This window comes from Syngnathus typhle, linkage group LG14 (assembly GCF_033458585.1).
Source record: "Syngnathus typhle isolate RoL2023-S1 ecotype Sweden linkage group LG14, RoL_Styp_1.0, whole genome shotgun sequence".
Taxonomy (NCBI): domain Eukaryota; kingdom Metazoa; phylum Chordata; class Actinopteri; order Syngnathiformes; family Syngnathidae; genus Syngnathus; species Syngnathus typhle.
In genome coordinates this window covers 11,761,245-11,785,184 of record NC_083751.1, presented here as the reverse complement: position 1 = coordinate 11,785,184, position 23,940 = coordinate 11,761,245, and the positions used below count along the sequence as shown (strand labels likewise).

Here is a 23,940-nt window from a genome sequence, read left to right as displayed (position 1 = left end):
TCGGTTGCTCTTTGAATCAAGTTGATATGCGCAAACAAGCACAGGTCATTTTTACATGTGAGCCACAGTGCCATTTGGTGGAACACTGCAACAACTGCAAGCGTTTCCTTTTTTGAGAGCTCAAGCGACCTTGCCACTAGCTAAATTTAGCTTAGCTTGTGATCAGCTGAAGAGCGCAAACGAGGTGAGCAACATTGCAAACAAACACATTTACGAACACCTCTGCCTTCTCAAAATACAACACACACCTCACAACTATGACTTATTAACCAAGAGCAGCACACACTGCTGTCCCGGGTTAACCTCTACGCACCGATGTAGACCACATGCTGCTATGCTAAGCCAATGCTAACGTTTAAGTACCAATGTACACATGCAGCTATGCTAAGCTAATATAGAGATGACTAGAGAGATAGAAAGCGAGAAAGAGCGAGATCTGCTAAGCAAAGTACCCAACACTCCTGCTGCCATGCAATTTTGTGACGGCACAAGATGGCTGCCAGCAGGGTCCCAGTTGTCACGCTGTGACATCAAATGGCGGCCATTTTGGCGAGCGCCTCGGTCAGCACCATGAAGACCTTGTGGGAGACCAAGATCCAGAAAATTCAGGAGAATCACAACAAGCAGAGAAGGAAGCCAGGCAGCAGGTGAGACTGTTGCCACATGATGCTGTTGACCGTCAAGCTAAGATAATAATTTTGGCCACACACCTTTGACCACGTCATTCTTTGGTCTGTGAGTTCGCGCACTCCTTCAGTGATGGAATGGTCATCAGTGTCTGTGACGAACTCGCGACCGGTCCAGGGCATAGTCCAAGGTCAACTGGGAGAATACGCTCGCTCCAGCTCCCTGCCACCCTGTAGGTTGATGGATGCCGGTGCATTTGGGACGTGGGTGGGGGGGGCTAAAGTAGCCAATAAACTCGTCAGCCGCAATGCTAAACTGCAATCTTAGAAAAATCCAATATGACCATGTGTGTCATTAGCAGGAGAGGAGCAGCAATTGCCAGATTTGGGGCGACGACACTCATCACTCAAGCAAAAAACATTAACTTCAACTTAACAGCACGACATCCTCTGCAGTACAATACGGAGTTAGGATGTAGCCCATGCATTCATCTAATAACGTGACGTCAACCTGGAATAAAATGCATGACACTCACCAGAGGTGTCTGTTATTCCTCTTTTTGCTAGCTGCGTCAGCTAGTCAAAGCTAGCTAGTCGTCACCTGTGCACATCTTCCGTCTTGATGGCAGCCAGTCAGAAATGCCGGTGGCCGTGCCAGAGTCACAAGGTGCGCTTTTTCTTGAAAGGTCCTGTTGGATTTTGTCCACAATTTAGGGAGTGTTGCTCACTCCAACTTATTTTGCAAGAACCACATGGGAGAAAATTAAGTCTTTTAGGGCACCTGCAGGCGGAGAGTCCATTCGTCACTGTGCGTGTGATCGAATGACGTCTGACTCTGGCCTCCCACAAGAGCCTTTTTGTTAAGAGAAACAGGGTGGGGGTGAGAGTGGACTGGATACAGAAGAGAAAGCCCTTGACCTATAGTCAAAACATAGCAGGGGAATGTTTTACGACATTGTGTAGGATGGGACAAGCTAGGTTATTTATTACTGGTTACACACCAACATAAGCATAAAACTAATCTAGCTAGGTTATTTATTACTGGTTACATACATTCCAACATAATCATACGATCAAGATAGTTTGGAAAACCCTTACATATCCCTCCTGTTTTATCATGTGATTATGTCAACCCAATCCACAAACACAAGCAAGAAAATATAAAGAAGAATAGCAAAAATAATAAAAACACTAATAAAAAAGGATCGATAAAAACAGAGATGACAGCGGACAGGTTGGGGATTGTGTAGGGTGAAACATGACAAAAACAACAAACAATGATAGCAATAACTTCCAGTGAAGATGAGGTTTTTCCTCAATACTCCAGTTCAAACTTAGTGTGTGATCTAAAAACCTGCTGGCCGATGTTAAATCGCAGGAAAAGTCTCACACGGTCCCTCTGCCTTAGGCGACTAGAATGCTATCAATAAAAAACAAAAAAACAAAGCCACAATCCGTTCTGAATGAAGTAGTTCTCGTCCAATGGTGCAGCCATGTTGGCAGGAGAGCCCTTACGCCTTGAAATGGCTCTCCTATCCTGGCACACAGTGGTGATGTCCAAAGCTCTCATCCAGTTTCCTCCTGGAGAGCAGTTGTCGTTTATGCATTCGTGGGTTTCATTTTCTTGGATGAAACAGGTGTAGTCCATTTCAGGTAGCCTCCTGGTTTAGGCCACTTGTGGCAACCGTCGTCCTCCAACATTGGGATTAATCCAAAAGAGTTTGATCACAGATCCATTTCTGCGAGTCCAGGGCGGTAGGGGTAGCGTCACTGTCTGTGACAGCACGGTGTTGATATCCAACTCCCCCCATAGATGCCATACATTTCGATTCAGTGACATTCATAGCTCTTGCCTCCAAGTAAACTTGTGTGGAGGAAGGGGGGAGGTTGGAACACACAGCATCCCTCCTGTGTGTGGGCTCCCACAATGACCTTTACATACCGGTACCAAGTGTTGGTTTTGTATGGGTTTCTGGGATCTCATGTCCAGTCCTCAAAGTTCTCATTGTGTGACCATCGTTTTCCACGGTCAACATTGTCACTTGGTCTGTTCAGATGTGTCCATAGACCATAGCACGCTCCAACCACAACGCAGCAGAGGATCCACCTGGCATGTGGAGCCCCGTTGCTTCTAGGAAGACAGGAACACCGAGACATACCCCCACCTAGCGGAGTTGGGATCGTTGTTCGCAGACTTCGCCACTACCCCAAAATGAGGGGTCCAGCACTCCCTGTAGCTTGCAGTGGCTGAGGTGAATCCAGCTGGGCCGTTTAGCGATTTTCACTGCGGTGCGGGAAGTCAGCAAGACTTGGAATGGTCCCTCCCACCGTGGCTGGCCCAGTTCTTTCCTTCGATGACCTTGACGTAGACCCAGTCTCCTGGATTGATGGTGTTGTCGACCTGTGAGGAGGAAAGATCAGGCGGCAGTAAAATTGCATTGGACACATCTTTCAGTATGAGCGTCCTGATCAGATAATCTGCCAAGGACTGTTCTTCATCTGCCCTTTGCAACTCTTGTAGTCAATTGTAATGCCCTTTTGAACGAGGCAGATAGGAGTGTTTGCGAGAAGAGTTTGAGCACTTCCTAATGAGTCCTCCTAACCAAAGACCGTTCATGACAGGGGCTTTCCCATTTATTGCCTCCTGTCTTAAAGGAGATTCCCTTATCCATGCCGTCCCCCCTAACACATTCGCACCCACACAGGTTGTGCACATAAACGCACACACACCAAGCGCGCACCCAAGGCTCAGACAAATGACAACAGCCTGACACAAGTTTACAGAGATTACGCACGAACACAGAACACAAAACACAGACAAATGGATTCTATACATCTCTCATGTAGCTTCTTTGATAGAACCTCCTATTGGTAACTGTATAGGGCAGTGGTCCCCAACCTTTTTTGCGCCACGGACCGGTTACATGGCAGAAATATTTTCGCGGACCGACATTTATATAAATAAATAATACATTTATAATAAATATATAAATATGATGAAATAAAATGATACGACTGACATAAAAACAAGTACAAATGACAAAAATAAAACTCACCATTACGTTGAATTAGTGGGAGCACTGAGTTTGTTTCTCAGAAACGAGCCGGTCCCATCTAGACGTAATCGGAGACAATGACACCCGAAGTGATTAAGGTTTGTCTTTTATTGCAGGATGCTTGGTCTCCATGTGTTGAAGCAGTTTTGAATGCTTCATTGCCTGGTTAGTTAGCCTGTCGCCACATATTAGCTTTGCGGGCTCGACTGGGGAAACATGTCACGTGACCGGGACGAGTGTCTTGATCTGAATTAATTGATCGTCGATCATTTTTTTATTTTCTGTGCGGCTTGGCGGCCCGGTACCAAGTGGTACCGGTGGTTGGGGACCACTGGTATAGGGGACTGTTTAGCATATAATCCCTTACTCAACTCCCTTGCTTCTACTTTTCCATGTCGGTGCAGTCGTAAGTGACCCCTATTGCAGTCATTGTCTTGTTAACTGTCGCCTTCTGCGACTCCTATGCATGATTGTGTGAAAGTCAAAAATTGAACGTATCCAACTTTCTGACCACCCAAACTCCACTGTGGGGCAACGAACTTACTATATTATTGAGTAGGTACATTGAGCAACCTAGCTTCCTCTTGACTGAATTCACTTTAGTCCAAATGTCCTATTCTAAAATCTATATACGTAACTCGACCTCTACTTGTTAAGCCTGACGAGCCAAAATGTCAGATGTCGCTCTTGTTTCCTACCGTTTTAGCCTATTTGTCCTATCCAAATCTGTTCAGTCTCCGATTATGATGCTTTTCTCTGTAGCTTTACACATTATTTAATTTTTTAACAAATCTCCTCAGTTCTGTCAAACCCAGTGCACAATGAAGCTCCCTTCCACTTTGACCCAAGCTCCACCAAGTTTGGTAACGCCACAGAAAGGAGTGCGATTTGGTCGTCGGACACTTCAAGTCCATATCTTTTGCCGCACCTCACACTCTCAAGTTGGTGTTCTTTTGTTGTTGCTTCAGAGCCACCCAACCATCACTCTCGAATGAGTCCATTGTTCAAATGAGTCCATTTTCATCATTGTGAGTTCCTCCGCTTCTCACTGTTTTTTCTCGTCCCCGAGGATGTCGTCTTTACTCAGGAGTGTACTTATTCCCCTCCAAGCACAACAACGGTCTTTCCTTGTCCTTGCCAAAGGTCAAAGATGCCTCGAAGCCAGGCACCGTTTTGTAGACATCCACGGCTGCAGGCGGAGTCTCGGGATCGAGTTTCAGGGATCCTGGCACTGAGAGTGACAGACTGGGACATCAAACTTGTAACCAAATGTAGCTGCTGCCATCAATTCGCTAGTAACGTTTGTTTACCAAACTTAAAATTCTCCTAGTAACAACGATCCTGTCTTTATATTGTAAGTCCTGCAACTCATCCTATTTTTGAGCTACGTTTTATCTATGGTTCCAATTTAATGGGACAGCACAATGTGTTTTCAGTATCATTATTCAAAATTAACGCATCGAGGTCTGCGTTCTACATCTAGCCCTGATCTATGTCTTGACCTCTCAAACGTTACTACCTGTGTCATGCTTGCTCAAAAATGTGACTTAGAATATAGTGCTGTGAGTTTCCAATCTCCCTGATCAAATTGGATCCCGCTTCTTAGCTCTTCTTTCTCATGCTCCTGTTAGCCTGCAACTGTCCAAATCAATAATGTTGTTTTCTTTTAACTGTCTTTCTTTTGAACCTCTAAATCTCTCGTGTTGCTAACCTATCTACACCACGAAGCCATTTAAGGGGTCTTAAAGAAAGGACCAACAGATTATTCCCAATATCTCCTCATTATTTATGAGTTAGCCTCCCTTTCTTCACTCGGGTGCATATCTTGTCAGTTGTTAAGGGAAACCAGATGTCTCGGGCCAATGAGATCATGGACCAAGGCCCAAACAATCCCGCACGAGCCTGACCCGAAACATGACCCGGTCACACTTAGGCTTTAGTGAGATATACATTGCATGATACCAGAATAAAAATTTACCACAGTATGACACCAAATGTATTACAAAATCCATATGTCGTAAAGTCTTGTATTTTTACTATCTTTCACTATCTGTCCTACTCACTCCCTCCTTCTGAGGCTTGGCAATGCCCATGCCTCACACCTTGACAAACATTTTGGGAGAATGTGTTCTTTACTTCATATGATTCCATCATCATTTGACTTTCCTTCCAAAACGCTTCTCAATTTCTCAGTTCACACATCTTCTGCATGTGTTACTGGTTCTCCAGTTTGTTTGTTTTTCTAGTTAATTATCAATCTAAAAAAAACTCAACACAAAAAAACTACTGGCAAATTAATCCGGATTTTTTCGATGTTTTTAAATTTAAAGAACTCAATCTCTCAGATTTAGCTAGTATATAGAGGTTTGTGTAATTTTATAACACCATCAATCAATTATTCCTATTAAATGTAGCATTGCAATGTCTTAAATTCACAATTTTGCTTCTTCCAATTCCTGAAAGCATGTTCTGTCGTTTTGTTTTCCGAATTTCTCATGACGGCTCGACACTTAACATGCACTAGTGTGGATCAATTTCTGCTCGCAAACATACTTCTCTGTTTTCCTCTCATTTTTTATCTTTCCAAATCGTTTCTGTTCTGCGGTGCAAATTGGATAGACCACAGTCTAGCAAATTTCTTTACACTAAAAGTTTAGCCAATTTTCATCATTTGGACACATGGACAGCTCTCGCGCGCGTAAGGTAGGTCCCAGCACCAATGATTCGTCACAGGCTGGCCATTTCCTGTGGTCGAACATGAGCTGGTCCCTCCCACGCACACGAGGACAGCACATTCTAACTTTTTATTTATCTTCTAGAAGCAAGTTGCATTTATTTACCACTTGATTTGCAAATTTTAACTTTTGTTCTTCTGGTCATTTGTCATTGGGCATACAAACAGCATTGTCATACTTCTTGTATGGACAGGAGCTCCAATAAGCCAAAACAAAAAATATTCTAATAATTTGACAATGACATGTTTTGCTGTCATATGGGCATCTATTATTTCTTTCTCTGTATTAGCATGAGCGGTCAAAGTGGAGGAAGCTTGTCATGCTGTAAATGTGACTTTTCCTCTGCCTCTTCCTCCGCCCTTTGATTGGTTTTGTTTTTTTTGAAAACACTCTTTTGACCACGTTTCCCACAGTTCCAACAGTTGTCAGAATCTGATAGGGGTTTTGAATTGTATGGTGGCCTTCGACCTTGATGGTCTCTTCCTCTCCCCCTTTGGGAACTTTGGAAGAAGACCGTTGTATCTTCATCTAGATCAGTGGTTCCCAAACTTTTGCAGGCTGGCGCCCCCTTTGGCTCCCCAGTGAATTCCTAGCGCCCCCCTCCTACCACCCCCCCCCCCAACCTTTTTTGCGCCACGGACCGGTTACATGTCAGAAATATTTTCGCGGACCGGCATTTATATAAATAAATAATACATTTATATAAATAAATAAATAATACATTTATAATATCATTACCATTACGTTGAATTAGTGGGAGCACTGAGTTTGTTTCTCAGAAACGAGCCGGTCCCATCTAGACGTAATCGGAGACAATGACACCCGAAGTGATTTAAGGTTTGTCTTTTATTGCAGGATGCTTGGTCTCCATGTGTTGAAGCAGTTTTGAATGCTTCACTGCCTGGTTAGTTAGCCTGTCGCCACATATTAGCTTTGCGGGCTCGACTGGGGAAACATGTCACGTGACCGGGACGAGCGTCTTGACCTGAATTAATTGATCGTCGATAAAAAAAAAATTCTGTGCGGCTTGGCGGCCCGGTACCAAGTGACCCACGGACCGGTACCGGGCCGCGGCCCGGTGGTTGGGGACCATTGCCCTAACCAGCTCAACACAACACAACACGGCGCGTTCTGGCGAGTCCCCAATTTCATGTTGACTTGAACTCAAGATGATGTTGATGCGGTTTTTATTATAAGATAAAATTCTGAACATTACAAGCTTGAAATTACAAACCTGAGCTTTTGCTTTTGTAGCTATGCTGTCGTATCTGACTGGGCCAGAGCGGCGTGCGTGTTGTGTACAAATCAACTGCCGCCCCCCTACCGCCCCCCTACCGCCCCTTTCTTCCTCACCGCCCCCCCAGAGCTTTCCACCGCCCCCAGGGGGGCGGTACCGCCCACTTTGGGAACCACTGATCTAGATCATTACCATCATTATCTAGATTAGTGGTGTCCAAACTACGGCCCGCGGGCCGCAGGTCCAAATTACGGCCCGCGGGCCAACTGCGGCCCGCGGTCCAGTTTTTATTGGCCCGCAGCAAATTCTGAAAACATAATTGAATATGGCCCGCACAAGAAGCTTGAGCTCACTTCTCAGTTTCCACACTAGATGGAGCCCGCCACACAAAGCGTTTGACGTCACATTAGCAGCCACCCCCCCACCCCCGGGAAGAGAAGAGAAGAGAAGCGAACGCGCAGCGTTTGACGTCCGATTAGCACCTGTCAGACGAAGGGAGACTTAAGATGCTGGCCCAGTGAAGAAGTTCTCTTCCCAGGACTTTCTTTTCCAGGTCCTCCTAATGGACGCTGGCTTGTCGACAATGCAGCACGTCTTCCTCCTTTAGCCAGATGGCGGGTATGAGGGTCCCGGGTTTCGGCACCAAAATGTTAGAGTGGTGCTCACTCCAACTTATTTTGCAGGAACCACATGGGAGACAATTAAGTCTTTTAGGGCACCTGCAGGCGGAGAGTCCATTCGTCACTGTGCGTACAGCAATGATCGAATGACGTCTGACTCTGGCCTCCCACAAGAGCCTTTTTATTAAGAGAAACAGGGTGGGGGTGAGAGTGGACTAGATACAGAAGAGAAAGCCCTTGACCTCTAGTCAAAACATAGCATGGGAAAGTTTTACGACGTTGTGTAGAATGGGACAAGCTAGGTTATTTATTACTGGTTACACACCAACATAAGCATAAAACTAATCTAGCTAGGTTATTTATTACTGGTTACATACATTCCAACATAATCATAGGATCAAGATAGTTTGGAAAACCCTGACAGCCATTGCTAATCCCCTGTTATCCAATTTACCGTTTTTCTCCATGTACAATGCGCAAAATTTAACTAATTTATTGTCCTAAAATCTGGGGTGCGCATTATACATGGGCACAATTTAAAAAACAATTTAAAATTTTAATAATTTTTTTTTAATCTTTTTTAAAGAAAATCATGGTACAACAATTTTTGAAGAAAATCTTGTCACGGATGGAGTGTGGAAAGGAGCAGGGCGACCAAGTGCAGCTTGGACCAGGGTTCATTGGAGGAACTCAAAACACAGACTTGGTAAACTAACATAACTCTCCAACAAAACCAACAACAGGACTGACCGACAAAGACGTGGAACAAAAAGACAGGGTGACATTACCAAAGACAGGAACAGAAACCTGTGTTATTGTCAAATATTGTTTGTTTTTTAATCTCCATCGCGGACTGGACGTCATACGGAGGCAGTATCACTGCGCATGCGCACTATGGATCCGATGCGAATATTCCTCTTCTCTTCTTGACTGACAATGAATGTGATTTAATACAATCAGCAAATAACAAAAAGCGTATTACAGGTAATATATTATTTCACAACACTTTGCCTTGTTCCTTTCGTCTCTGCTGTTCACTTCAAACACGCTCCATACGAACGCAATGCTCTCGTATCAGACGCTTGCTCGATCACCTGCTCGTTTGCTGTCACAATGTACCCTACACAAATCCGAAACATTTGTCGCGGCTCCGAGTCACGACGAGGGGCAAGTTTTGGTTTCCAAGGGTGTTTTTATTCCTCTTCAACTTCTCTCCCATACAGAGCCGCCTTTTTCACATGTCCGCACGTCACTTTCCTCTTTTCATTTTAACCTAACTGATCGCGGTGGTTCCTTTACGGGCAGTCGGAGAAATCAACGCCAACAAAAAAAATACATCCAGCCTAGTTAAGACCATACCAAAGACTATAAAAATGGGACCCATTGCCTCCCTGCTTGGCACTCAGCATTAAGGGTTGGAATTGGGGGGATAGATCACCAAATGATTCCCGAGCGCGGTGCCGCTGCTGCTCACTGCTCCCCTCTCCCCCAGGGGATGGATCAAAATCACACGGGAATGGGTCAAATGCAGAGGACAAATTTCACCACACCTAGATGCGTGTGTGACGATCATTGGGACTTAAAAAAATAATAATAATAATTTGGGTGCGTATTATACATGGGTACAGGCTTTTTTCCAGCATCGACATGCCATTTTTAGGGTGCGTATTATACATGGGGCCGCATTATACATGGAAAAAAACGGTACTCACTGCGTTTTTCAGATTTAGGAAAATGCTAAGACACTGAAGCAGAAATTAGACTTACACAAGTTGGTTGAGTTCAATCACAATTCTTGTTAAGAAAGCTCTGTTTTCAGGAAAGTACAATAGAGCGCTGGGCCTTTCAAGAGCGGAAAGTCTCCATTCCGAAAAGGCAACGTTCAAGGTTCTTTGGTCAGCTTATATTCAGTTGCACATGCCGGTGTGGGCCGAGTTTGATGGGTGATGAGTCTTTGGAGTGGGGCAAGTTCGGAGGAGATTTTGATTCCATGGGAGTGGGCGCTGATTATGGGCGATTCGGTGTGTGTGGGGGCTGTTGTCTTCCATCCCGTCTTTTGGCCTTGGCGATCATCTTTGGCCGAGTCCTTGGGTAGGGGCTGTTTTCCATCCCGTCTTTCGGCCTTGGCGATCATCTTTGGCTGAGTCCTTGGCTGACTCCCTCTGGCACCTGCTGGTTTTTATCTCTAAGTGACCTTCCTGTAAACATTCTCCTCCATTCTTGCACATACACTGTCGCACCTCATTCTTTCATCATTCTTTCAATTTTGTCATTTTGTACGAAATTGTGAGCTTTTTGGCTGTGACATCCTTAATCTATTAATGTTCCCTGACTATGAAAAGCTTGTTCTTTTGATACTCCATGTCTTTGCTTAAGTCATTATATTCTTAGTTTAATCATGCTTCCAACCGTATCTTTTCTTTGTTAGGCAAAATATTTCCCTCTGTGCAGAACGGTCAGTAGTAATCGAAAACTGGCGTCTAGCATTAGTCAAAACATAAGATACAATCAAGGACTGAACATTTTTAGACGACTTTGGCAGTGTCCGTGGTTTAGAAAAACATCAGGCATGCATTGAACAGTTCCTTAAGGATCATTAAGCTATTCCGGCAATATATCAAAAAACATTTGTTATTTCAAAGTGCTCAGAAATATATATCAGATCATAAAGTTATAAAAACCTTTGTCATTACCACCTATCAAAAATGTCTAGTTATGTCTTCTTTATTGATTTGGTGTGTAGGTATAATCCATCCATCCATCCATCTTCTTCCGCTTATCCGGGGTCGGGTCGCATGGGCAGCAGCTTCAGGAGAGACTCCCAGACTTCCCTCTCCCCTGCCACTTCATCTAGCTCATCCCGGGGGATCCCAAGGCGTTCCCAGGCCAGCTGAGACATAGTCTCTCCAGCGCGCCCTGGGTCGTCCCCGGGGTCTCCTACCGGTGGGACATGCCCGGAAAACCTCTCCAGGGAGGCCAGGAGGCATCCTGATGAGATGCCCGAGCCACCTCATCTGGCTCCTCTCAACGTGTAGGAGTAGCGACTCTACTCCGAGTCTCTCCCGGATGACCGAACTTCTCACACTATCACTAAGGGAGAGCCCGGACATCCTGCGGAGAAAACTAATTTCGGCTGCTTGTATCCGGGATCTCGTTCTTTCGGTCACGACCCATAGCTCGTGACCATAGGTGAGGGTAGGAGCGTAAATCGACCGGTAAATTGAGAGCTTTGCCTTTTGGCTCAGCTCTCTCTTTACCACGACGGACCGGTACAGAGTCCGCATTACTGCCGACGCTGCACCGATCCGCCTGTCGATCTCGCGCTCCATCCTCCCCTCACTCGTGAACAAGACCCCAAGATACTAAAACTCCTCCACTTGGGGCAGGATCTCATCCCCGATCCGGAGAGGGCATTCCACCCTTTTCCGATCGAGGACCATGGACTCGGATTTGGAGGTGCTGACCCTAGTTCCCGACCGCTTCACACTTGGCTGCAAACCGCTCCAGTGAGAGCTTGAGATCACGGCCTGAAGAAGCCAACAGCACCACGTCGTCTGCAAAAAGCAGAGACGCGATGCTGAGGTCCCCAAACCGGACACCCTCAACGCCTCGGCTGCGCCTAGAAATTCTGTCCGTAAAAATTATGAACAGAATCGGTGACAAAGGGCAGCCTTGGCGGAGTCCAACCCTCACTGGGAACGAATCCGACTTACTGCCGGAAATGCGGACCAAACTCTGGCATCGGTGATACAGGGACCGTTCCGCCCTTATCAGTTGGCTCGGTACCCCGTACTCCCGAAGCACCCCCCACAAGACCTCCCGAGAGACACGGTCGAACGCCTTCTCCAAGTCCACAAAACACATGTGGACTGGTTGGGCGAACTCCCATGCACCCTCAAGGATTCTTTTGAGGGTGAAGAGCTGGTCCACTGTTCCACGGCCAGGACGGAAGCCACACTGTTCCTCCTGAATCCGAGGTTCAACCTCCCGACAGACCCTCCTCTCCAGCATCCCTGAATAGACCTTACCAGGGAGGCTGAGGAGTGTAATTCCCCTGTAATTGGAACACACCCTCCGGTCCCCCTTCTTAAAGAGGGGAACCACCACCCCAGTCTGCCAATCCAGAGGCACTGTCCCCGATGTCCACGCGATGCTGTAGAGACGTGTCAGCCATGACAGCCCCACAACATCCAGAGCCCTTAAGAAATCCGGGCGGATCTCATCCACCCCCGGGCCTTGCCACCGAGGAGTTTTTTAACTACCTCAGTGACTTCGACCCCAGAGATTGGAGAGTCCACCTCAGAGTCCCCAGGCCCTGCTTCCACAATGGAAGGCGTGTAGGTGGAATTGAGGTCTTCGAAGTATTCTCCCCACCGACACACGACGTCCCGAGTCGAGGTCAGCAGCACGCCATCTCCACTGTAAACAGTGTTGACGTTGCACTGCTTTCCCCTCCTGAGACGCCGGATGGTGGACCAGAATTTTCTCGAAGCCCTCCGGAAGTCATTTTCCATGGCCTCGCCAAACTCCTCCCACCCCTAGGTTTTTGCCTCAGCAACCGCCGAAGCCGCGTTCCGCTTGGCCATACGGTACCTGTCAGCTGCCTCCGGAGTCCCGCAGGCCAAAACGGCCCGATAGGACTCCTTCTTCAGCTTGACGGCATCCCTTACCGCCGGTGTTCACCAGCGGGTTCGAGGATTGCCGCCACGACAGGCACCAATGACCTTACGGCCACAGCTCCGGTCGGCCGCCTCAACAATGGAGGCGTGGAACAAGGTCCACTCGGACTCAATGTCCCCCGCCTCCCCCGGCACGTGGGAAAAGCACTGCCGGAGGTGGGAGTTGAAGCTCTTCCTGACAGGGGATTCCGCCAGACGTTCCCAGCAGACACTCACAGAGGGTAGGTATAATTATATGCTTAAAATGTTTCTTTTATTGATTTAATATGTGGATATACTTTTCTGTTTATGTACTTTTTTCAATGAGGTTTGAGCATATCTGTTTTAGCTAGGCTGGACTTTTTGTATTTCGACCCCATTCCTTCAGTCCGTCTTGAAAACAAATATTTCCTCAGATCCTACTCACCTGCAGAGAAAATCCTGAGATCAAACAAAATCGAACATACACACGACCGGAAGCCGAGCAACCAAGAGAATCATGAGGAAATTTATACAACCATTTCTTTTTTCTCGAAGAAATGAATACTGGCCCTGTTTGACGGTCACTGACGGACCGTCGCCAGTTGGCACAATGGCCGTATCAGATTCAGAGGCTGTGTTGTCCGAAAGCCGTATTTTGGGTTGCATGACGTCAGCTCCGGCAACGCAACTGGCCTGCACATCATTTTCAAATTCTAGATAAGGGCTGGGTCTTTGGGCCTTTTCTCCTCCTCCATGGACCGCATAATGCACGGCCACTTTGAACCCAACGTGCATTTGTGATGTCCCGTGGCCAAAAACCCGGCCCGCTAATTTGGACACAGGGCTTGTTTGAGATGGGGACGGAGGTCGTGACATCTGATGCGCCACAGATTGCTTGCGGCGGACGTTTGGGAAGAGCGCCACACGCTGGCTCGCCTGCGAGACAAAGTGACGATGCAAGATGGCCGGCTGCTTCTGTGCCTGGAGCAGGAGGAGTGGAAGGTGAGCGAGTTCATCGTCACGTCACCGCTCCATCAGGCTTACGCCGGAACTCCAACAATGGTGCATATTAACCGCACACAAATGGTTTGTTGCTAAACTCTTGTAGGGGTTTCGGGTGTCTGTACTTTTTTCTGCTGTTAGCCTCCTGCTCCACCCCCCCAACTAGGGGTGTAACGATTCATCGATACATCGATATAATGCTCTACGATAGGGGTGTCCAAACTTTTTGCAAGGAGGGCCATATTTAGTAACGTGAAGGGGCCCGGGGGCCATTACCGTTTTTTTCCGTGTATAGTGCGCAATATTTTACTAATTTATTGTCCTAAAATCTGGGGTGCGTATTATACATGGGTACAAAGAAAAAAAAATTAATTTTTTTTTTTTTAATTTTTTTTTTTTTAAATAAAGTCATGGTACAACAAAACCAACAACAGGACTGACCGACAAAGTCGTGGAACAAAAAGACAGGGTGACATTACCAAAGACAGGAACAGAATGACAGTAACACATGCAATGATCCAACGGTGAGCGAGGGGCAGACAGGACTTAAATACAAAACACGTTACATCGATTGAGGTGACACAGGAAGAGCGGGGTGACACGAACAGAAACTATGGCAACCTAGACACATAGCAAAACTGGGGACGAGACATGACAAATCTCCCCCGAAATAAAACTCACCTTTCTTCTTGTTTGTTGTCAATCGCGCATCGCATTCAGCCATCCTGCCCAACACACTTAGTAAAATTCATAATTGACGACACATCGTTTGATGCGATGGTGCAATCCTCGATGGTGTGTTATTGTCAAATATTGTTTGTTTTTTAATCTCCATCGCGGACCGGACGTCATACGGAGGCCGCCATTACAGATGCGCAGAACGGTTGCGCAAGACACGTCAGCTATATAAAGAGCGAGAGTTCAGTTCTCCACCTATTAGTTTCAATTCACAGTTTAATTAGCAGTTTCAATCAGCAAATAACAAAATGCGTATTACAGGTAATATTTTATTTCACAACACTTTGCCTTGTTCCTTTCGTCTCTGCTGTTCATTTCAAACACGCTCCATACGACCGCAATGCTCTTGTATCAGACGCTCGCTCGATCACCTGCTAGTTTGCCGTCTGTCACAATGTACCCTACACAAATCCGAAACATTTGTTGCGGCTCCGAGTCACGACGAGGGGCAAGTTTTGGTTTCCAAGGGTGTTTTTATTCCTCTTCAACGTCTCTCCCATACAGAGCCGCCGTGTGCGCACGGAGCGCGGTGGTGCGTTTAGGGGCAGTCGGAGAAATCAACGCCAACAAAAAAAATGACATCCAGCCTAGTTAAGACCATACCAAAGACTTTAAAAATGGGACCCATTGCCTCCCTGCGTGTGTGACGATCTTTGGGACTTAAAAAAAAAAAAAAAAAAATTTAAAAAAAAATTTAAAAAAAAATTTAAAACAATTTTTAAAAAAATTCATAAAAATTGGGTGCGTATTATACATGGGTACAAGCTTTTTTCCAGCATCAGCATGCCATTGTTAGGGGTGCGTACTATACATGGAGGCGCACTATACACGGAAAAAAACGGTATTTGTTGTTGCTTCTCTCCCTGGGGGCTAGTGGGACGTCCAACGCTGCGCGTGCCCTTCTCTTCCGGGGAGGGGTTAGTGGGATGTCCAACGCTGCGCGTTCCCTTCACTTCCGAGGGGGGTTGGTTGGCTAGTGGGATGTCCAACACTGCGCGTTCCCTTCTCTTCCGGGGGGGGGGGTTGGCCTAATCGGACGTCAAGCGCTTCTCTCCGGGGGTGCTAGTGTGACGTCAAATCAAACGCTGCGCGTTCGCTTCTCTTCCGGGGGGGGGGGGGGGGGGGGGGTGGTATAGTGTGACGTCAAATCAAATTCTGCGGGTTCGCTTCTCTTCCGGGGGGTGTGCTTATTAGGGGTGTAAATCGCGGGTTTTGTCACGATACGATATCATATCGATACAAAGAACTACGATACGATATTTGCCGATATCTTAAAGCCTGCTGCGATTCATCCACGATATATCGCGATATAGTGCTCTACGATCGATATATACATTTTTTTTAAAATAAAAAATATAGAACAATATCCTGATTTATAACAATTCATACACAAAATCAACAAGGTACTGCAAACTCTTTATTTAGGAAATTACAAGAGTATTGTAGTATACAAAGTGCTTATTTTAACACTGAACTTTGATGTCGTGTTTTTTCTTTAAATGTGCGGCGAGATTTGTTCTCCCTGAATATTTGATCACCGCATGGCAGGATTTACAAACTGCACGTGTCTTGTCTGTTGAGCCATCTTTTCTTTGGAATCCAAAGTGCTTCCAAACGAATGACTTGAAGCCTAAAGGGGAGCAAATTTCCTCGTCATTTTGGACACTAGCCATAGCACCAGCCCAGGAGCCGCGTACTAGTTGTCAACTCCCCTTTCACGTGCCTGCTCTGCTCACAACACAACAACGCCGCGGCGCGCACTGCTCCCGGAAAGAGGAAGCAAGCAACAATGAACTGGATTTCAAAATAAAGTCGCGTCTAATGTCCGAGGTCAAACACGGCGATATAAATCGATGTTTACGTTTAGCATCAATGCCAATAAATCGTAGAGCATTATATCGATGAATCGATGTGTATCGATGAATCGTTACACCCCTATTCTATATCGATCGTGGAGCACTATATCGTGATGTATCGTGAATGAATCACAGCAGGCTTTAAGATATCGGCAAATATCGTATTGTGTTTCTTTGTATCGATATGATATCGTATCGTGACAAAACCCGCGATTTACACCCCTACCCCCAACGTCCGCGAATAGGCAATACGATGTAATCGAGAGAGAAAATCAAACGCAGTTGAGATGCGTCTTGTAAGGCAGAAGAAACAGCCATCTACTGCCCTGATTGACAGCCCAAATTATTTTGGACTGTGGCACTTAAGTACACTTCAACGTCTATAGTTTTAGATTCCCAGTACGTAAAGCAGTCGGAGCAGTACTTTTATCCTTAGCGACCGCAAAGTATTCCCTCCCCTGAGGTGAACCTTTGAGATTGATTTTGTGACGTGCCTGTCCAGGCACTGCCGGGCTGCCTGGTGCGGCTGAGTCAGGTCCAAGAGTGGCACATCCACCGGACGGGACTGCAGAAGATTCCGAGCTTCATCTCCCTCTTCAGCAATCTCCTGGTCCTCGACTTGTCGCGGAACGGGGTGACTGAGATCCCCAAAGACATCGGTGGGCGGTTGTCAGAAGAGAACACGTAGACCCTAAAACGAAATATGTGACTTCAGCACGTTGTGGTGTCGCAGGCAGCTTGACGCAACTTCGGGAACTTTTGCTCAGCTATAACAAAGTCCGCTTGGTTCCGGAGGAACTGGGAGACTGCGAGAGCCTTGAGAGGCTGGAACTTGCCGTCAACCGCGAGCTGGACCGGCTTCCGGACAAGGTAAAACCGTGACCGGCCTGCCAAAGGTTAGCTGGCTGCTTTCACTCCTGCAATTCAAAGAGAACCCAAGCTTTTAGAATTTAAACTAAGACACATTTCACCTTATTGAAGCTTAGTGACTTGTACAAGCATCCCCGAGGTGACTCGCAGCCTCTTCCGGGCAAAGGGCAAAAAGTCCAGCCCCAAAAAGAGAAGAGAGAGGATTCCACATTGCATATTTAAGCAGTAATACTGGCCTCATCATGCAAAGCGCCTTGAGACAACTGCCACGCATTAAGCAGCAACACTCACAAAGAGAGCGTCCAACTCTACTCACACTCTCATGTCACAGGAGCTTAGTCAGGGTCCGTTTACGACGCAGCATTGCACAGTCTAAGTCGTCTTGTGTTAAAAACGTGGGTGGGCCCAGTGGCGCAAGGTGGCACAAGATCAACGATGTGGCCTTTCTTCCGCTCCGATCTGCTTTCCAGCTGAGCCAGCTGAGGCGCCTGGTTCGCGTGGACCTGTCCATGAATGCCTTTGGCACCATCCCGCCTTGCCTGCTGCGCATGCCGGCACTGGAGTGGCTTGACATGGCGGGGAATCGCCTTTGCTCCCTGCCCCAAGACATTCACAGGTGGGCACCAAATGGCCACGACTCCAATCGTGCCAAACGGCCACACCTCCATTAGTGCCAAACGCCCACGCTTCCGTTCGTGCCAAACGTCTACACCTCCGTCCGTGCCAAACGACCACGCCCCTCCCTCTTCCTCTTTCAGGATGCAGAAGCTGCGCGCCCTCTGGCTGCAGAGGAACATGCTGGAGACAGTTCCGGAAAGTGTGGGCAGGATGTCCCGCCTGGACACACTGGTCCTGAGCGGTAACCGGCTGAGTGACATCCCCCCAGTCATGGAGGAGATGGACAACCTCAGGTAAAGGCTGCCCTCTCGCATGCACGTCAACAAAATCATAGGAACTGCGGGGTCCTTGTGAGGTGCGATGATTAAGTCTGTCACCCGCTCGGTTGCTGCCTCGTGTGCACGGGCATAAAGAATCTGCTGTACCGCCCATATGGCCATCTTGCCTTCTCGAGCCCAGCAGCTTCAATACATCGAGTTCCCCGCCATGAAACGTGCATTTCACGGCTTAGAATACAATCCAAAACTTTCTTGTCTCCAAAAACTCGCCGTACTTGAAGGGCACTTATCTGGTAATGACAATTTGCGTACAACTGGCATAGCAACATCAAAGAGAAAAGGTGTGAAGTTACTAGTTTGAAAATAGCACACAGAATTCACTTATAGGAAGGTTGTTTTCAAATGAGAGTAAGGGAACGCAGCACTCAGTTTAGTGTTTGGACTTAAAGTAAGTCAACCAAAGAAGTACGTTTTACATCACGTTGATATTCAGATGTGGTGAGAATGTTGACGTTGTTGTCAAATGCTCAATGGGCTGGACTTGTCTTGACCCCGCTTCCTCAGCCAACTTTCGATGACAACCAGGGCTTCAGTGTCACTTTGACACGTGTGGCTGAGGGTCGGACCTTCTGGTTGGGAGTCGCCCGCTTTACCGCTAACTTTAAGTTTTGGTCAAAATGTTTGGCTCGTAAACGATTGCTTTGGGCAAGGCCATCATTTGGTCAACGCGATATTCCTTTACTTTTCTCTTCCTGATTATTCAGTTTGCTCATCAAGTGAGGAAACACGCAATGTTTTTGTCCAACGCTTTGCGTGGCGTGCGTGTGGGCGCACCTGTTCCTCAGCGGTGATGGGACGCCTCGGCTGTTCTTGTGTGAAGGTTTGTGAACTTCCGGGACAACCCGCTGACGCTGGAGATGGCCGACGCCGCCGACGAGGAGGAGGAGGAGGAGCGTGAGATGTTCGGACGAGAGTTCATGCTGACGTACATCCAGGAGGCCCGCAAGAGAGCGCTTGATGAGGCCAATTAGGAGGGAGGAGACGGAGGCGAGAGGGGCGTGGCCGTCAACAGGACATTTTCCGGGGTCACCTGAGTGTCAACGTAACGCGTTAGCCGTCCACAGAATCCTTGGCGGCGCAGGAACTCGATTCTGCCGGCGTCCAGCAGATGCTTGCAGCGGCGACCAATCCGCTCGCGCTCAGCCGGCGACAGCCACCTGCCGACGGGAAATAAAGGCAAACAAGCAAAGTTGGTGGCTAACGACTCTTCTCTCCAGCACGCACGCACGTCCAGGTGAGAAAGGCTAACCCTGGCGCTACTTCCGCCGTCTGACACGATGCTCGTGAGCTGCATGTGGCCCAGCTGGACATGCGGCAGAATCCCGAAAATTCGGCGGGCCCCAAACCCAGATCTGAGAAGAAGCGCCGTCCCACGTAGTGACGCCACTCGCAGCGGTGGTGGCAGCACAGCGCCAGCGCCAGGCCCGCAACCCCACTGGGATCGCTCGTCGCCGGGTCGCATTTCGAGGGCCGGCCTGCTTCCTGCACCGACCGTTTTTGGAAGAGACAGCGGAGAGCCAGGTCTGAAGGGGAACATCGCTAACGTCAAATTGGGATGAGTCAATCCGGCCACCTTCAGCCTCGGGCGCCAGAATGTTCAATAAGAACTTCCTTGAAGCAAAACGCTTGACACTCGATCTAAACCAGTGCTTCTCAAATAGTGGGGCGCGCCCCCCTTGGGGGGCGCGGTGCTATTCCTGAGGGGGCGCGTGTGACCCTGGGGAACAGGCTTTTTTTTTTGGCAGTACTAGAATAAAGTGTAATTGCGAATCTTCACAACAGGGGGCAGTGGCGCTCTCATTGTTACTTCTGTGACGTTTGCGACAGTGCAACATTTTACGACTTACAAGACAAGTTAGGATAGTCACGGTGGGGAAGGGGGGGCGCGAATAGTTTTCTTCTTGCTAGGGGGGGGCGTAACAGAAAATAATTGAGAAGCACTGATCTAAACAAAGCACGGAGACTTGCGCCTTTGTAGGCGCCCAGGGCCAAAGATTGCACAAAGCCAGAACCCTGAGCGGCGCGCAGCAAGGCGAGCCCAACTCTCACCTGTGGCCGCGCCGCATAAATGCTTCCCGACGGCGACCAGCGGCAGCCCGTGTTTAGGCAGCGGGATTTGACCTGGAACAGAGGCAAGTACCGGCGCATGAGTGGGATCGTGCCACCGAGCTGGATCGCTCCGGCCGGGGACTTACTCAGGTCCAGGTGCTGAATGTCAATCTGCAGCCTGGCAAACTCCACGTCGCCCTCCCGATGCTTGCCGTCCACCTGAACACACCGGAGAAAAGGGGCTTCATTGGGTTAGGTGGGGTCGCAGGGCAGGAAGCCACCGACAGTCCCTTTTGCCCCGTTTCCAACGGGGCCGGACCGAGTTTGCTGCCTAGCCTTGAATCGGGTGCTGCTCCGCTCCACCAGCAGTATCTGCAGGTGCTCTTGCCGGTCGCCCTCCAGGGCCCGGAGGATCCAGTGTGACAGTTTCCCTCGCCCCGCCCCGAACTCTACAAAGCAGCGGCCGCGTCGCAGCAGCCCCAACACCTCCAAGTGGCCCAAGATGGAAGACTGCGGGGAAAACGTTGGACGGTTAGACTTTGCTGGGCGGGTGGCTGGCCAGCCGGCCGGCGGGTTTTACCTGCTGCTTCAGGTGTTTGCAGGCAGAATCGCCATTCTTGGGATTATCGATTACCTCCTGGAGAACACCGTGAGACATGAAGAGCTCTTCCGGCTCACATGGCAGACCTTCAGATACCACAATTGGCGTCAGACAGGAACGGATCATCTGTGAGACGGGTCGTCAGTCAAGACATGTGTGAAGCTGAGCGCAGTCACCTTTCGAAGCAGAGTCCAGTTTGTCCAGCAGGTGTTGTAATTGGGTGGCGCTTCTCTCACACAAAGTTGTCTGTGGGTGTGGGCACTAATGTTACCATTGAAACAGTCCAGAATGAAATCAAGGCAGGCGTCACCTCTTGGAGCGAGTGTTCTGTGTTGTCGACTGAGCCGGCGTTGATGTTTTCCACATAGTAAACCTGAGGAGAACGGCAAGCATGTTCATCGTTTCCATGTGACAGTGCTGAAAAAAAATTAGGCTAATCGCTCACCGGCTTTGCTTTGTCGCGAGAGTTGCACTTCCTCAAGTGTTTGTACAGATTGTCTTTGCTGACCGTACTGACCACACCCAAAACAAACAATATAAATTGAGCTTGCATTCAGTTTGACAGCTTGTAATTAACCATCTGGAGTTCTGCTGGCGTGCTTCAAACAGCGATCGCGCAGCGTTGACTTCAACAGGTCTGCTCCTACCCACAATGCAAAGCAGTGCAAACCCTGACAGACTCTACATGTGTAAATTCAAAAAAGTTGGTGTCACTCACTGTTTGGGGTCGAGTGGACAGACGATTCTCCTGCAGCAGCCTTCTTCCTAGAACGGGGAACACAGAATGGAGTAGAGGTGGCCAATCATAATCATTGCCCTAAATCTGACAGTGGTACTTTGTTTTGAACACAATGCAGAGGTTATGGGATTATTTCCTTCATTTACTTCACAGAAACCTACCCATTGTATTTTTGAAAATATTTCAGCTCAACACCATTAGCAGAGCTTTCACAACAAATGACTAAAGACGCCTATCTGTATTCGCCAGTTTAAGCTGGTGTACTGGTTAAACATTTACATATTCAAATGTATATGTATTCAGACAGTCCATCCAGTCAGATTTTTATCTTAATTGTCAGATGGTGGGTGAGCTGGAGTCAGTGCCCGCTGACTTTGAGCGTGAGGCGGGGTACGCCCTGCATTTGTCGCCGGTCCATTGACACACAGGATTGCTAAAATCCCCAAACTTCGTGACCGTTTGTGCTAACCGCTCGTCTACCGTGTTGTTCATCTGTCGATGTGTTGCTTGAATGTCATCTCATGATTGTCAACGTTTTCCATAAGCACTTTGAAAACGCATCCAACTTACGTAGACGTTCGTGTCCATGTTGGCGTGTTCTCCGCAAAACCTATGGCCTTTGGCGACGACCATTTTACAAAAACGTCTCTTTTTGTCCACAAAGAAGGCACATTTGCCATTTCGGTCGCATTCGAGCGCCGCCATGTTGGCCGAGTCGTCGGGCTGCGTTCACGCAGAGAGTAGGCGAGCGATAGAAGTTGGTTCTGCTTCTAGCATAATCTAACTGCGGAAGGGAGGAAGGAAGCAGTCGACAACGAATAAATTAGACCATGGGCCACTTTTATCCTAGCGTTCATCAAACTAACATTTTTGTTACAAAAATACGTGACAATGATAGGAAATAAGTTTTGTTGACTTTGCAAGTGGTTTTGCTATCTGTGTAAAATACTAAACTCACCACTCGCTTCTCATTGGTCATCTTTTGTCGCGGTTACTCGCGTGCCTTTGCCAATTGGTCGCATTCTTCCATCTGCCCGCCCTTGACATGGCGGGAGGGGCGCGTCCTGAGCCTTAATGTGTCGAAGTTTCCACTGGACTGGCCATAATTCAATGATGGCGGCAGGACGGGGAGTTGGCATCGGTTCTGCTTCGGCCTCCGCGTCGGCGGATTACTCAATGCTGGTGGTGGTCGGGGCGCTGCGGACCAGGGGGCACCTTGAGCGGTTGTTGGTACAGATCGAGTCGGGTGAGTTGATGCAAAGTTTTGTCGCCACCCCAGACCGGGAAGTTAGGGTCAGGCATGAGCGAGGAGCATACCAAGTACAGTACTACGAGTTTGCAGAAAGAGTTTCTCAACGGAGCGTCTTTTCAATTCGATTTTACAGTGATTGGTTTTCCGTTCCTGATCATCACAGGCTGCTTACGTCTTGGGGAATTAAAAGTCTACTCTTGTTCAGGTTTTCTACAACACATGTGGCAAAAATATGGATGAACACATTTTTCTTCCGGTTGAAGTGAGGTCAAATTGGCGTCACACTAACGAGTAGAACATTCGGTTACGTGTTCCTACCAGATATAGGGCGAAAGGCGCGTCTCCAGTCACTTGAACTTAAGGGCATGGACACTAACAAATGTATTCAATTATTTCCTGTTTGCCTAATACGCTCAAGTCATGGTTGTTTGTTACAGTGCATCATGAGAATGATATCACATGCTTTGGGTTCCCAACATAAGATGAGGGAGTCTGTTCTTCTTTCTATGAATAAAGCGTGTATACACGTTCCAGGCGTGCGCTGCTGGTGTGTCCCAATGAAACTGGCCGTTCTGGACCAGCAGCTGAAGCTTTTCGTGTCCAGACACTCAGCCTTCCTGTCAGAGGTGATCCCCGGTGAGAAGCTCAAACATGATTGTGCGATTTTGTCACGTTTCTACGAAGCAGAACCACTGTAAGCGATGTTTCATCACGAAGATTCCTTTGTTTTAACGATTTTCAAGCTGACCTTTACCAAGATGAGGTCTCTTCACCATTGGCGGGTTTATGGTCAGATGATGGATGGATGGATTTCAACGTGTTGTTGTTTTCTTGGTCACAGGTCAGCGGACGTTGCAGCACCGTGGAGACATTCTGGAAGTGCAAGTAGTGTTGAATCCAGCTCATGACCTCGTCTGCTCGGAGGTGAGACCGCTTAAAGATTCTTGTTGTTGTGCTTAACAT

General features: G+C 47.9%; 3 protein-coding genes across 15 annotated transcripts in view; 2 read left to right on the top strand and 1 right to left on the bottom strand.

The window, feature by feature from the left end:
* The first annotated feature begins 48 nt into the window (after positions 1 to 48).
* Positions 49 to 19,528, top strand: lrrc39 (leucine rich repeat containing 39). 6 transcript variants are annotated; one of them, XM_061296468.1, is made up of 8 exons: positions 49 to 184; positions 493 to 647; positions 13,805 to 13,916; positions 17,013 to 17,169; positions 17,244 to 17,380; positions 17,851 to 17,996; positions 18,139 to 18,291; positions 19,157 to 19,528. In XM_061296468.1, the coding sequence occupies exons 2-8, from the start codon at positions 535 to 537 to the stop codon at positions 19,305 to 19,307; spliced, it is 969 nt and encodes a 322-aa protein (XP_061152452.1). In that variant the 5' UTR covers positions 49 to 184; positions 493 to 534; the 3' UTR covers positions 19,308 to 19,528. The 6 variants fall into 6 exon arrangements, with proteins under 6 accessions (XP_061152452.1, XP_061152449.1, XP_061152451.1 ...); XM_061296465.1 differs by having other exon boundaries at positions 13,805 to 13,976; XM_061296467.1 differs by having other exon boundaries at positions 80 to 184; positions 504 to 647; positions 13,805 to 13,976.
* On the bottom strand, positions 15,108 to 22,824 carry trmt13 (tRNA methyltransferase 13 homolog). 6 transcript variants are annotated; one of them, XR_009717812.1, is made up of 12 exons: positions 22,296 to 22,677; positions 21,705 to 21,751; positions 21,432 to 21,498; positions 21,297 to 21,359; positions 21,163 to 21,232; positions 20,966 to 21,072; positions 20,722 to 20,895; positions 20,532 to 20,604; positions 20,386 to 20,457; positions 19,586 to 19,859; positions 19,111 to 19,493; positions 15,108 to 17,427 (listed from the first exon to the last, which is right to left on the bottom strand). XR_009717812.1 is itself a non-coding variant. In XM_061296458.1 (12 exons), exons 2-12 carry the CDS (start codon positions 22,428 to 22,430, stop codon positions 19,304 to 19,306), a joined length of 1,272 nt encoding a protein of 423 aa, XP_061152442.1. In that variant the 5' UTR covers positions 22,431 to 22,509; positions 22,684 to 22,824; the 3' UTR covers positions 18,653 to 19,303. The 6 variants fall into 6 exon arrangements, 4 of the variants coding, with proteins under 4 accessions (XP_061152442.1, XP_061152443.1, XP_061152441.1 ...); XR_009717813.1 differs by having other exon boundaries at positions 15,108 to 17,201; XM_061296458.1 differs by lacking the exon at positions 15,108 to 17,427 and adding an exon at positions 22,684 to 22,824 and having other exon boundaries at positions 18,653 to 19,493; positions 22,296 to 22,509.
* The window catches only part of map1sa (microtubule-associated protein 1Sa), a 32,949-nt gene continuing 31,808 nt past the window's right edge, over positions 22,800 to 23,940 (top strand). For 2 of the 3 annotated variants that reach the window (XM_061296437.1, XM_061296436.1), the window contains exons 1-3: positions 22,800 to 22,971; positions 23,494 to 23,613; positions 23,819 to 23,901. In XM_061296437.1, the coding sequence (XP_061152421.1) occupies positions 22,800 to 22,971; positions 23,494 to 23,613; positions 23,819 to 23,901 (375 nt within the window). The remainder of the gene's footprint in view (positions 22,972 to 23,493; positions 23,614 to 23,818; positions 23,902 to 23,940) is intronic. The other variant, XM_061296438.1, reaches the window with a different exon arrangement.